This window comes from Phaseolus vulgaris, chromosome 2, assembly GCF_051622355.1.
Source record: "Phaseolus vulgaris cultivar YP4 chromosome 2, ASM5162235v1, whole genome shotgun sequence".
Taxonomy (NCBI): domain Eukaryota; kingdom Viridiplantae; phylum Streptophyta; class Magnoliopsida; order Fabales; family Fabaceae; genus Phaseolus; species Phaseolus vulgaris.
The window spans coordinates 2,159,075-2,174,933 of record NC_143499.1 but is presented as its reverse complement, the minus strand read 5'-3'; the positions used below and the strand labels follow the sequence as shown (position 1 = coordinate 2,174,933).

Below are 15,859 nucleotides of genomic sequence, written 5' to 3'. Positions count from 1 at the left end.
ATCTATCAGCATACACATAAATAATAAAAGTCCATCAAGATCACCATAACTGTATTAGCTGTACACTTACTTTAATTAAATTTAGTCAATAAAAGATGTGAACAATAAATACAGTTAAAATTTGTGATTTAATTAACAAAATTTCTAATTATTTATTTTAATCTATAGATCAAAGTGTCAATGTAAGATAATTTTATATTATAATTACTGTGGAAACAATTTTTTGACAAAAAAAGTATTACTACCTATAATAATTATGAGATAAAAAATATATTATTAAATTATAAAAAAACATTATAAAAAATTTAAAAAAAATTACTGCGGGGTAAAATTTTATTACGTAAGTAATTTTATTACTAAAACTAGTTAATTGAACTTTAAAAAAATACCTGGTTAAAAAAATATATAAAAACATTTAATTAAAAAATAAAACAATAATAAATTGATAAAAGAAATATGAAAAATATTTATTAATACTCGCATAAACACAAGTGTATCTGTAAGGACCGATAAAAATAGTCTTAAAGTAGAAGTAGAAGTAGAAGTGTATAGACCCTTTGGCCTGTATGGAGATGATGTCATGAAGTTTTGTTGGGAGTAAGAGGGAGTGTTGTAGGCATTTCTTATCGATTTTTTAAGTAGTGGTTTTTTAGGTGTTGGTAGGGATAAGTCGTGAGAAATAGGTTAAAGGTTGTTTGTTTTGTATATGGGTTGGACCACCCCTAAAGTAGTTCACATTTATTTATTGTTTATTGCTGATAAAAAAAGTAGAAGTAAATGACATTTGGATATTTTATTATTAAAGTCAACAAAGTATATAAATAAATAAAAATTAGTTATTTTGATTTCATTTTAAAAAAATCATCATGTCTCTAAAAGTTTCATTATTCCTTTTTCTATCTTTTCTCCAATATTCTAACCTCCTTGTTTAGATCAACGTCATTGGACTTCATTGGTCAAAATCTCATATAAAGTAACTTCATCTTGACTCCTTTTCCTTTGATTTAGTTTTGATCTAATTAGGTTTGTCTTAAGTTTAGGCTTGCATGTGATATTTTTTTCTTCAAAACTAGTATGAGTTAGCTCAGGATCCTAATGATATAGTAAGATTTCTTTTATCACGACTTTGTGGTGCAGGTTAAGCTACCCTTGAACTTTTAGTGAACATATGTTCAAACTCAGGTAAGGGAAACTAGTTTAAATTTGCAATATAAACCTAAGCTAGAAGATCTTAATGTGAGGCTGACGTGGTCATCAATCTCGAATTTTCTTGCAAAATTTTTTGTTTTTTTAGTAGATTTGAATTTGATTCAGATTGGAATGTGAAATTGTGGATATGGTAGATGTGATAAAATGTATATGGGTTTTGATTTGAATGATTTAATAAATGTATTTGAATAGTTTGTTGAATCACTTAAAATATAATATTGGATTAGATTTGGTTGTTTAATTTTAGATGATTTTGGTTTAGAGAGCATATATATGTATAGATCTATAGACTAACATAATAACTAAATGAGATTGCTTGAATAATTCTAAGCAAGAATTGTCATTTTAATGTGTAGATTTATAAAAATAAGAGTTTGAATGTAATTTTGGTAGAAAAATAAGAGATATAGCAGGTTTATGCAGATTTTTTTTGCACTCAGACAAGATAATTCTCGCTCAAGTGAGAATAGAGTGAAAAATTGGATGCTCTCATGTCTGTTTTTGCCCAAACGAGAATTTTATGTGGATTTTAATTATATTTAATTGATTTATTTTTTTAGTTTATGTATTTTATCTGATTTTGTTGATAAATTTTGTTTTGATTGAACTTTTAAGTTTTAGTGTGATATGAGATATAAAATATGAAAAATTTGATCGAGACATAATATTTTCAGGAAATGAAATACCATGTTGAGATGGTTAGGGCACTGGACTAGTGATTTGTCGAGAATGAGGTATCCTGACTTTAATAATATAATGAAATCATATAGATGAAGTTATTCTGGTAGTGATAGTTGATGGAGATTCATATGAATGGGTTAGTTGTTTGAAAGATAACTAACTTTATCTGTTATACGAGTTAACATCGTCATACTAGGAGATATGATATTGAGATTATTATGCGCATAGTTGTGTGAATTTCACGTTGAGATAGTATGACAAATGTATATTTCTAAGTTTAAATCAATGCACGAGTATTCCCGAATTAGAGTCGAGTGTATGAATATGTGGGTCAGTGTAACATGCTTATATTTTTCCCACATCTAATAACCATAATTTGTAGTATATATTACTCTTTCATAAAGTGTTTCAAATTATATGCCTCTCCATAGGGATATTTTTATGACTTTTTACGGCAAGTGCACGACATTGTCAGAAGTAATAATTTGTCCATAAGGTCGGATATTGATCCCTCGAGGAACAGTGAATTACAGTAATCGCTAAATATAAAACAGAACAATAAAAGTGTGTTGAAAGTGATTGTGCTGGCGATGATCAATAAGAAAACAGACAAAGAATTGATTGCTTCAAGTTGGAAAATTAGGGATTAGGTTTCATCTGTCTCACTCTTATGTATTTTGATTAGCATGTTAACATTATGTTCTTTTGATTGAAATTGACGCCCATATAAAAGTCATTTATAACGATTCCTCGCATATAAAATTCTTAAGAATGTTCCCTAAATATCGATCACTCGCATAATTATAAGAACAATTTAGAATCAAGCTTAGACGTTAATAGCAATTAACATTTCAAGTTTATTCATAACACTCAAATATGTTAAGTTTTGTTGTTTAGATCAGAACCCTAAAAATACTTTCGAGTCAGATTAAGATTCTCAAACATGTCACAAATATTTAGAAGCAAAACATCAATACCAATAATCAATCAAAAACAAAATATATTATATTCTAATTAAATATTACCTTAATACATAAGAGTTTGAACAGATTATTCTCAATCCCAAATGGTAGACTTAGCTACGCATACTTATAACACCTTCCATTCTCCCAATTGGTTACAATTCATTCAATGGTGTTTTTCTCTCAATTTGGCACACTAGGGTTGTGTCTATAGCCTCCTATTTTACCTAATTTATTAGGGTTAGGTAACTTCCTGTGTCGTGCTTTTGATTTGTTCATAAAAACATAAAATTAATACTAGAATTCTTAAAAATGGCTAGTTTACCTTGTGTTTTGTGTTATGTTTATTTCTTTAATTTGTAATGATCGTGTTAATTTACACGGGAGCCAATGATGTTCCAGGTGAGAGCTAGATAGTAAGAAGATGGAGATGTTTATTTTTCTTTGCGTTTTGTTTGATATGTATATATAAATACTAAAAATCCTATGAAGAGAAACATATTTTAAAATAATGTGTGAAAAAGTTATATATATATATATATATATATATATATAAATATTTCATATTTTAAAATAATGTGTGAAAAAGTTATATATATATATATAAATATTTCATGCAAATGGTTATTAGATGTAATAAAATAGAGATGTTCCATATATGTATTTTTCAAATATTTTTAAAAATTTGTTATGTTTTATTTATTATAGATATTACATTATAAGTTTATAATAATTATAATTTTATTAAATTAATATATGTCTCAAATTTACAAATGCCTTTATAATTTTTATTATATATATATATATATATATATATATATATATATATTAACGAAAACATTAATTTTTAATTTGATAATATTATAAAAAATAATTCCTACTTAAATAAAAGATAATTTCTCTTAAAGAATAATTATATATATATATATATATATATTAAAAGATAAAAAATATTATATATATAACCGTTATTTCTAAAAGAAGTTATTTAATTATTTTAAAATAAAAAATTATTCAATTATTTATTTTATTAAATAAACAAATAAATTATTTTTATTAAAAGATAAATAATTTAAATACATTTTTTTTTTATAAAAAAATACTATTGAAATAAAAGTATATCATTAATTTATAAAAATAAATATTTTTTTCTAGTTTTGTATGTAATTTTTTTATTGTGTAGGTTTTTATGGGGAATAATTAGTTGAATTTTTTTAAAAAAAATTGTTATTTAAAGGGTAAGGTTTTAAAAAGTTAGTTTTTTTTTAAAATTAAATTTTTAAATTAAAATAAATAATTATTAAATTTATTATATTTTAATATTATGAGAGGTAAAATTAGAAAATAAAAGGTGTAAGGAAAAAAAAAAAGTAATCCCTTTATATCTTGTTATAAATCATAGATTATATATGCATGCTGGGTTTGGTGAGGTAGGATCTGTGATATCATAAATTATGATATCAGTTTTTTTACATTACAGTTGTCAGAATCTTGTTCATAGTTATGAGTCATTAATAAAAAACCAATTAATGAACAAGTCAAATGTTCAACAACCTCAAAGCATGGGGACCTCGTGGTTCATTCTTTATATATTTTTTCTAACCAAGTCATTAACTACACTGTCATCACATGTTAAAGATGTCTAAAATAACCACAATAAAATTCCATATAATAATGTGTTTCACGAAAGAAAACGGAAAGTGCAGAAAATAAAACAAAAATTACGAAAAACAAGAAGTCAGAAATTTTGAACAAGCAAATCTAAATATATATATATATATATACCAACATAATTAATTATAATTTTTGTATTATCAATTATATTTGTAAACGTTTTATTGTTGTTTATGTTGACATGATTATATAATTTTTTAATATTAACAATTTTTAATAATTATATTATTAGTATTTTAGTAACATATATTTTTATATTAGAATAAAATATTAAAAAGTAAATAAAATAAAATAAAATATTTTATCAATATATGCTTTTATATTATAAAGTAAATATTTAAATAAAAAATACTAAAAAAAACAATACAATAACTGATTTAGTATTTTATATATTAAAATAAAACAAATAATTAAAAAATATTAAAATAAAAAATTAAGTAATTAATTTTAAATCAATCTATTTTAATATATTTTAATTTTGAAATATAAATTTCATACTTATTAAAAATTTATAATAATTTATTAAATTAATTTAAAATATATTTTAGTTTTAATTTATATTTTTTTTAAACATGTATTTTATGCCAAATTAGTTTTGAAAAATATTTTATAAACTATTTTCTAAAAATATTAATATACAGAAAATATTTTATTATATAAATCAAATCAACTAACATTTTTTCTTCATTTCTCTTTAATTATCTCTATTTCTTTTACAATTAAAACAATTTAACCATTTTACTTTTTTTTCCCTTTCCACTTCCTCTTCAAACCAAATAAAACATAAGAGTCATAAAGAAGGATATATAATCCTAAATTGTCAAATACTTTACTAGTACTCCACGTTAAAAATAAAATATTATAAACTATATTAGTTTATGGAAAATGCTACTGTTTAAAAAAATGAAATTAATATTTATTTTAGAAGAGTGGAAAATGCTACTGTTAAAAAGTTATTACATTGCATCCTTTGTAATTCAAATTATATATATTTTGCGCATTATAAATTAAATAAAACACATTTCCTGATATAAACGTTTATTTTTTCAAGAAACTGATATTTCAGTTTTTGATATATAAGTTAAAATTTCATATTTTTAGTCACTGGGCCAACAATGTTGTCGTCCTTACAGAAAGTTGAGGAAAGTTGCATTCGCACTCCCATCTTTTCAAATGTACACCCCCTGTATGGTGGTGAAATAACAAAATTTTCCCTGGAAAATATATTATATATTGTAATTTTTGGAATGTATTTTCCAAATCTAAAAATACCTTACAAAACATGCAATTCAAAGTGTATTTTTTTATATTTTCTACTAGAACAAACATTATAAAATACAAAATAAAAAATAAATTCTCATATGTATGTTTTCGTAATACAAATTATATATTTTGATTATACAATTCAAAATACAAAATTTATTATAAAATATCCATTCCATAACATAAATTTTATGTTCTGAAATATATATTTCAAAATATAAATTTTATATTTTAGAATCTATGTTCTTGAGATAAAAATCAATTATGGAGTATCAAAATAAAAGATATTACTTTTATTCATAATATATAATTTGAAGTTCAACGGATTTCATAATTTAAAACTGAAAATGCAAAATAAAAACCCCGATAATTTATCTTTGACAAAGTAATTTTGGAATTTCAAATTTTATGGGGGGTGCAGCTTGAAAGTATAGGGTTGCAAAATACAAACACCAAGTTGTGACTTCATATTCTCTTAGGGCCGCATCATTAGCTCAAACTTTAATTGTTAGTTTTTGGGAATTGTTACTCGCACCTTCAGAATTTATTATTATACCCATTTTCCTTTATATTCATATATCCTTGTTTTGAATCCAATATTCCAAGTAGGGATGGTAATCCTTTCAGTCCACCCCATGCGAGTTAATCCGCAGGGCTTGTATAAGATTATTTTTTTAAAAATTAATAAAAAATATTTTTTGAATATTTTTTTATTTTTTTATTAATTTTTTTTCTTATTTAGAAACAATAGTAAGGATAAAAAAAATGCATATTTATAAAAAAATTTGTAAGCATGACAATTTATGTTCGTGTTGCGACTATGTTATGCCATACTGTAAGTTTTTCGTATTCAAATTGGTGTCTTGAGTCATTGACTTGTATGAAGTCAGTCAAAGTATCTAGAAGATAGGTAGGTAAAGTCTTCTAAGTGTTATCCTGTTGGTTATCCAACTGTTGCCAAATTTTTTGAAGATGAGAGTATCTTAGTCAGTTCTTTGTATAAGGGTTCAAGTATCCCTGAAATACCTCATATTATTTCATTTATTTTTTTACTGATAAAAAAAAAGGTTATGCCATGAACAAAAATATCATAATATCCATGCATTTACAGGCTATCAAATCATTTTGTGTACATTTAAATTGTTATATATTAAGTTATAACTTATATTTTAATTCAAACAACATATAAGAAACAATAAATTTAAAAAAATTAATTAAGAACTTACTAGAAATAGAGTCCAAAAAAAAAAAAGGTTTTATGTTTTGATTTTAATACAACATCATGTTTTTCTATTGCGAAGAAGAGGATGTGGAAAATGACAATACTAGTGTGTATCTCTAAAATATTATTATGAGCTATCATCGTTATCATATCAAGCTCATAAGTTCATATCAATAATATTTTTCTTTTTCTTTTGGTTGTGGTTGTTGTTATGTGTTCCTTTCATAATATTTTTTTCAAGGTAATATTGTGGTAAGTTTATTCAAGAATGTCCCTAACAATCTCTCTCTATATATATTAAATGTCATGTTTATATTTTGATTTTTATAATTTTAGGAATATAAATTTATAATTTTAATAATTAAATAATAATTTTTTTAATTATAAATATAGTATATTAACTCTTAATTTGTATTTCTAAATATACGTTAATGTTTGAATTAATATATAAATTATTTAAAAAAACATGTGCAAATTAATTTTGGAAAAGAACTACACTTGTTTTTCACAAATTTATTTGATCTCGATAAAACTAAAGATAGAGATAAATATTAAAATTTTAAATCTCTTGTATGTAATTTCGCCCCACCATTCTTTTATAGAGACACCTCCATCAGGTTGGATAACCAAATAGAAAGAAAGGAGAGAGAAAATTATATACTTTAAGAATATAAAGAAAAAAATATTAGACAAAGTGAATAGAAAAAAATTATGCAAATAGAATCTACGCAGTCAACATTTTCTCTACGCCACTCAGACTCAATCAATCCGAATTTTGTTTTATTTCATTTGACTGTATATTGGCCTTAGATCTCTTTATTCACCAAAAATTTCAAAATGTATTCCAGAACCATTTTTTCTTTCCTTTCCCTTACATCAACTTGTTATTTCATCAAATTAAATATCTTAATCATAACAAGATGAATCTAGAAAACTATTGACTGACTTTGTCTTCTTCCTTTTTGTCGGGTGGTCAACTCGCACTTTAGTCTGTTCCTCCCACTTTTGCGTTATTCCTTCAGGTTTCTGTCGCTTAATTCTAGGTGAATGTCGAATGGGTGATGTCTGTAGAAGACACTCCAACGCTTAAGTCAGCAAAAAGTACTTGACGCTCGGTTGTCAGAGTATATATATTCAGTAACAAGTACCTTGTTATTGAAATGTGCGTTATTTATATTATTTTAATGGGTTTACCTTATTAGGTCGAATTAGTGGAATGAATCGTACTTAGGAATGTATTACCTAGTTCTTAATGGTGGTTTAACTTTGCTAACTTTGATTTGAGCGTTAATGGGTTAGGTGTGTTCGTCGACCCGCATGAACGTACATGACTCGATCGACCCGCATGGACATACATGACTCGATCAATCCGCACAGACGTACATAACTCAGTCGATTCGATAATGAAAACCGAGTTGTAACATACAATTACAATAACAAAATAATTAAATTCTATACCAATGTCTAAATCCCACCTTTCCTTACAAAAAATTAAACCATCCTCAATCAATTTCATGGTTATTCATATTTTAGGGTAAGTTAATCGCTATTTTTTTTTCGTTAATTAAATATTTTATATTAATAATCGGTAGGTCTTTTAATTATTATTATTTTTTAATTAAGTCTCCTAAGTAAATATGATTAAGTTCTTATCTTACCCACAAAATATAAATAACTGGACCTGATTTCATTAATTTATAATATATGCAAACTTAATAAGAAATTAGAATTCGAGAGACCAATGGAGATAAAGTTTTTTTTTTTAATTCTAATTTATAAAGGTGAAGTAAAAATATAATGGTGTATATTCTGATATTTCTGGTCTCTCATAGTTAATACATGGGTATTCAATCATTGTTCCTCCATCATTTATTCGTTCTTATTCCCTATCACCTGCATGTACTTTTTCACCAATAACTGTTACTCCATTATCATGCTCCTGAATCTGAATTATATTTGCGCAGTTAATTAGGTCAAATATATACAACCTGATAAAGAACACACTTCAACATAACACAATTTTTTTTTATAAATAATTTCAATTGAAAAAACTTAATCCTATTAAAATATATTTTAAAAATTGAGATCTGTATTTGCTTATACAAGCAAACTGATATCAGTAACAAGGAAATTTGAAATCTGAGATTCTTTAATAATATTTCTCTGCTTTACTTAATCACTTATAAGCTTACCATTATGAAGTTCAACAAACTGGTCGCTGTCATAGAGAATATAATATTATAATAATCAGAAAGATAGATAGACAGATAAGGAAATAAATGCTGCAGTCGTTGTCTCTGAAATTTCTTTGCATTTTTCACGATTGTTGGCTACAAAATTTGAATGTATTCTCACTGGCCATTTCTCTCTTTTTCCCTGTTACGTGTTTTTTGACCTAAAAATACAAGAATGTACTATATATATATACACATAAACTTGAGTGCAATGTCGGTGTAATCTCAGAAAGGATGAACGAAGCTTATCCCATTCCATCTATTCAGGACAATATCTGCAGGTGAATTACAGATAGAGCAAGTAACTTTCTGAAGCAATTATTGATTAAGTGTTTAAAATACTATTAAAATGAAATATGCAGAATGGTGTATAAAAAACAAATGGAAAGTGAAAGAAAAGATGAAAGAATACGATAAGGAATGTGTCAGAGGAGGATACAATGCACTATAGAGAAGGTGGGAAGGTGCAGAGATAATGCATATGCTGATAGCAAGGTGCCCCGTGGTGCTTTAGTTTTTATTCACCAACACATTACAATAATAATAATTAAAAACCCTATCTCATTGCCTGCATGGGACCCTATTACTCTATTTCACATGGCCTCATTTTGCTATAGTAGTCACTTCTCCATATTTTTCTCACCTTCTCTTTCTTTCCTTTCATTTTTTTTCTGATATACATTTTCATCACAGAGTAAGAAAGAAAAATAAAAATGAGACATTTCTGAAGCATGATCCTTGAGACACGAACAACCAAATTATTCGACCTTGCCGTGGGGGGCAACCTACTTCGTTTAACCTCAGGGGCCCTTTCCCTTTCTAGAATACCTGAAATGGATGATTAGGTATACACATAAATTATTAGCTGTTCCATGAAGGTCTATTCATATCTATATAATATATAATTAATTAAGTCTTCAAGTATTATTAGCTATATTTTTAAGCCACATTTTTTTAATAAAAACTAACTTTTTCAATAAATATAAACACACATAATATAAAAATTTAATCTTAGTATATAATAATGTATTCTGGCTAAATAAATAGGTTTTCAATACTCAACATCAATGGTTAGTGTTTCTCAAAGTGCATCCATGTATGTATACTGTTTGACTTTTGCCAATGCTATATAAAAGTGTGAGATTTGGCCAGAATACATTATATATTAAGATTCAGAAGAAAAAAAAAACTGTAACTACTTGTTTGAAAAAATAAATATTTCTTAGAGAAAAAATTAAATCAATTTTTTTTATAAACGAAAACTAATCTATGTAAAACTTTTAAAAATTATATAAAAAATACATATTAATTTATACATAAATTATAGTTTTAATTCGGGAAGAAGTTTAATTTTTTTCTATTTTGAAAAAAAAATCTCTAAATATAATCAGGTTGAAAATTTAAGTAATTAAAATTTTCATTCAACACAAAAAAAAGATACATATTATTAGTTCTTCGGAATCGTACATACTATTTTTTGGATTTTTCTCCATGGAAATGCTATTAATTATCAAACATTATTTTCCTTCTCTTTTAATATCTCTTTTTGGTGGATAAACAATATATCATTAATAATCTTATATATTTTTCAACATAAAATGTTACCATGTCTGATTTTACTCGCATTGACTTCATAATTTGTTATTAAAACAATGTTTTACAGGATTAAGAGACAAAAATATTTATAAATTATCTTTAATTTCAATTCTAATTACGTAATTTACAAAAATATTGTCTCGCATTCCAACAACAATGGAATAAGATGAGAAAGAATTACATATGAAACAAGAGAGTTAATGTGATGAAGATTATAAGAAACTGTATATTTGTTAAAATGGATAAAATAAATATAACTGTTTTCTTTGATCCCTCGTTTCTTTCCTTCATTGCGATAGCTTTTCACGTAGTTTTCCTATATTCACAACAAAACAGAATACAGTATGACTATTTTATTTTATAATGAGAAATTGGATTTAAATAAATTTGTGTAATTTTTCGTATAACAAGGAAACAAGGAAAAATGTGGAATAAGATGAGTTATAATAAAGAGATATAAAAAATAATATTAGAAAAATCTCTTTTAATAATTAGTATGAGAAATAAACAATAATTATGCATGCATGCATGCATGCTGGTTGAGCGATGTAGTTTTGTGCCGTGGATCAGCATGGTTAAAATAAACCGCCATATGCCATTGCATGTGATCCCTCATAAAGATACACATAGATGGCCAAAAAACCGAAAATGGCCCATTAAAATTGGGCATTTAGAAGACCAAAACAAGATCGGTCAAACTTTTGTTTTATATATTTATATTATATTATATATCTCAGTGATTGCTGCAAGAATCTAGATCATTCGTAAGATTTGCTTGTTATTATTCAAATATTTTTCTGGCATTCATTCTTATTTGGAAACGAAATTAATTAAGGAGTTAGGATAATCAGTGAAGAGTGATTATAAAGATACAAAAAGAAGAAAGATGAAGAAAATAATATTCATTCGTATTAGTTTTATTGATTGCTTTCCCCGTTTAGATATGAAAAGAGAAAAAGAAAAATTCTTGAAACGACGACAATTACACTGGCAAACACTGTCTTTGTTGTAACGCATGCACGATGACAAAAAAACTATGATGAAGATCAATATACACCTCATATATAATTCATTGATTTTCACTTTTCATGCATGTATGAAGCAAACAACTTCTTCTGAACTCAACTCAGCATGTGTTTAGAAGCTGCAGAACCCAGCATATGGCACGGTTGGCAACTCTTGACAAAAGAAGAATAATTAACGTTATTATTGGCGTTGGACACAGTACCAGGGAAGCCAAAAACACTCAAGGGTCTTGTTGCTCCCGCTTGTTCCAGCGTCTGCACTTGTTTCTTCAAGAACTTTACGTAGTGTATGGCTTCATCCAACATAGAAGCCGTGTCCATTTTGGTCCCACCAGGAACTAATCTCTGAAGGATCCTTATTCGTTCGCTTATCCTTTCCCTTCGGTGCCTCGCTGCCACACTCTGCGGATCCTTCGAAATCTTCACGTTCCTTCTCTTCGGAGGCTTGATAGACTCAGGGTCTATGTGAATAGGTTGCATGACTGCTACGCGGAAAATCATCTCCCTCATGGCAGCCACGGAATTCTTCTTCTCCGAAAACGAAGGGTTGGGTTCAAGAGGAGGAGGTGTCATGGGTTGTTGGAGACCAAAACTGGAGGAAGGGGGTGGTGGATTGATCAAAGAGTGTGGTGGAGATATAACGTTTGGGTTATCGTTGGAGAAGACAGGCAGTGTGGTGGTGGAGCTTAAGAACTCGTTTTCTGGGTAGAGAAGAGTGGTGGTGTTATAAAAAGGTTCACATAATTCGGGGAACTTTTCCATTTGCATCATCATCATCATGTCCATGCTGGTGTCACTCGTGGAAGTTTTGAGTATGTCCACGTCCATGAGTTTGAAACTGCGAGAGACACGGAGGAATGGAAGAAAGGGGAGAAGGGGGAAAAGGAGTATGGGAAGGGAGAGGAAGAGGGTGTGAAAGTAAGTAGGGTTTGCACTTTGCAGAAGAGAGATAGAGAATAATATAAAAGAGTGCAGAGATTGCAGAAAGTGGTGCAGGATTATTATCTCTGTAACCGACCAATGTAGCAGGTAATGGAAGGGCTTTTTATAGCAAGTTGAGAGCAATGTATTTGAAAAATGATCTAAAAATGGAAAGGGGAAGAAAATCCATGATGGACTTGACATTTTTATTGATTGGAGAGCGCCCATGACGTGTGGGGTTACCTTTAGGAATAAGGGTTGATTTGTTGAGCACCGTTGATGTTTATCTTTGTGAATTGTCAAAGGTGGAAGCATTTAAGATCAATGGTTGAGAATGAGGAGGTGAGGGGCCACAGGCATTGGGGTAGGGGTGGATGAATGCTGGTGCGAGGTGCATGAACCAGGTTGAATTCCTTGGTTCCTTTTTACTGAGAAAGGTAGCTTGGTGTTGTTTGGTTTGTTTCTGGGTTGAATATTAGTATTATTTTATTTGGTGAGGAGGTAGTGAGATAATAAAGGCAGAGAATGGTAGCCCCAGTGTCACATGAGAGTGGTCAGAAGAACATTGGGAGATAAAATTGATTACTACAAGGTTAATTGTGGTAATGAAGGGAGGGATGATGAAGGAGATAAGAGGGTGGGGATAGTGGTCCCAACCATGTATAGAAGGAGATATGCTTTATTGGTTAGCGGAAAGATAGACTTTATGGAAAGGAAAGGAAAGGGAAAAACAGTCCAAAAAGAAAGAGAAGAATGAGTGGAAGAGGGTATATGGAAATTGGAATTATCAACTCAAACCCACACTCACTCGCCAACTCCATTTATATCTGGGGACGCCTTTCGAGGTGGATTCAGAACCCTACTAACTCCTATTATTATTGCTCCTTCTCCACTTCACTCAAACCTTGCATTGCATGCTCTTTTTCTTTTTTCTAGTTATAACCATTTCAGCCCTCGTTTTCCAAATCATCATTCCTCTTCAGAATTTGCTTTTGCTTAAGATTTGTTTTTATGTCAGCTAATTTCTGTTTATTTTTAAAACCTGCTACTGATATTTACTTTTTTTTGTGGCAGTGCAGAAGCTACGCGACAAGATAATTGATCTTGAACTCGTAATTTCTTGTATAATATTGGAGTGAATGAACATGCATATATTATTAACTCAACTTGACACAATGTAAAATAACAATATTGATTCTTACTTACGATACTCTCGTATTTATATACTCGTGCAAATCTTTAAATGCGTTTTTTTTAAGATTATTATTGTACTTTTCAATCATTAATTTACTGAGATTTTTTTTGTCGGCTTGTATTATTGGAGTTTAGTTTGTACCATCTCATATCTACTCTAAATAAAACCAATTTAATGAGTTAAATAATCACTTTATTGGTTTGTGATGATGATTTATGTTTAAACTTGATATTAAAATATATTCTAATGAAGTTTGATGAATCTATCGTGTTACTCGCAATTCGACCACTCAATTTTATGTATAAGATGTACATGTCTCAATATCAATTTTATGTATAAGATGTACATGCTTCAATATGAGGGAGTGCGTTCGAAATCTCACATCCGCTACAAATAAAATAAGTTTATAGTATATAAGTAGAGAAAATCGTCGTCTTATAATTAAGTTTTTGCGAGGATGAGTTAGGATCAAACTCATTTCTTAATATTCAGATAGACATCTAGGCAAACACAATTCTCCAATGAAAAAACAATTATAATAGTAAGTGAAGTCAGATGACAAAGAAATTGATGAGGAAAACTTTGCACCAAAGATGATCCATACAAAATTGTTTATTCATTTTTCAAAAGAATAATGATAATTTGACACTATCATTTTTTCACGCACACATTCGACAACCAATAATATTTTTATTTTATCTTAAAATTTTGTTTGTATATTTTATTAGTTAAATATAATAATTTATTGTTGAAAGGAGTTGTAAAGTGGAAATAAGAGAAAAAAGTGAATGTAAAATAATAATTATTGCTTTCAAAATAGAGGATGCAAGTTCAAACACCTATTTTTGTCAAACATATTAAATTTATTTCTTTAGTTTTTTATATTTATTGAATTTAGTTTTCAATTTCTATATAAAATAGATATGTTTCATGTAAGAATTGACTTAGATTGTAATTTATATTGCAAAATTTCAAAACAAATTTAGATGGTATTGTTTCATTAGAACACTAAGAAACAAAAAGCAATGCAATTTTAAACTTATTAAATTTTTGTTATGGAACTATGTACTTCTTTTTCCTTGACTAAATGTTTATCTTTATGAAAGTTTTTTCCAAATAAGATTTTAACTAGACAATTTTTGAAACAAATTGTGTTAGTATTATTATTGGGCCTTTTACCTTTTGTAACCGCTTTTGTATTGGACTCCCTTTCTTTGGGTCCATTTCTTTTGCTTTTTAGTTTTACATACACATTTTGTAATTTTATTTCTTTACACAATACAATAATATTCTCAAAATAATTTTTCTCTCTATTTTGTTTTCTACTCGCTTTTTCTAGGATATCCTATTATGGTATCAAAGCTCTTCATTTGAAGAGCTTTGCGGTACACTCTCGTATGCTTTTCTTTCTTTGATTTCTTGTTCAAATTTTTCTTTTGTTTTTAGATATGGCTAAAAAATGCCCAACACAATCGACTCAATCTAACCAATTGAATCAATCGATAAATAATTACCTTTATTTGCATCCTAATGAAAATCATGCCACTTCGTTGGTTTTGTCCGTGCTCAACTCCATAAACTATCATTCTTGCTGAGCACGAAAAACAAAGTCGAGTTCATTATGGGCTCACATCCTTGTCAAACCAATAATCATTCAACGTATTCGGCTTGGAAAATATGTATCAACATGGTAGTTTCTTGGTTAGTTCATTTTGTCTATATTCCTATTAAGCAGAGCATCATATGGATAATTGGTAGCTAAAATTTTCGTAGCTAATTGGATATCAATTTAGAAACTATTTATTAATAATAGAAAATACCAATAATTTTTTAGTCTCTAAAATAATATATAATTTAGTCAATATAAAAACTAATTA

At 27.6% G+C, this 15,859-nt stretch overlaps 1 protein-coding gene across 1 annotated transcript; it reads right to left on the bottom strand.

Annotated features, from left to right (window-relative positions):
• Positions 1 to 11,728: 11,728 nt before the first annotated feature.
• LOC137810111 (transcription factor HEC2) lies at positions 11,729 to 12,924 on the bottom strand. The gene has a single exon (XM_068611242.2). It carries the CDS (start codon positions 12,692 to 12,694, stop codon positions 11,963 to 11,965), a length of 732 nt encoding a protein of 243 aa, XP_068467343.1. The 5' UTR covers positions 12,695 to 12,924; the 3' UTR covers positions 11,729 to 11,962.
• Positions 12,925 to 15,859: the final 2,935 nt, after the last annotated feature.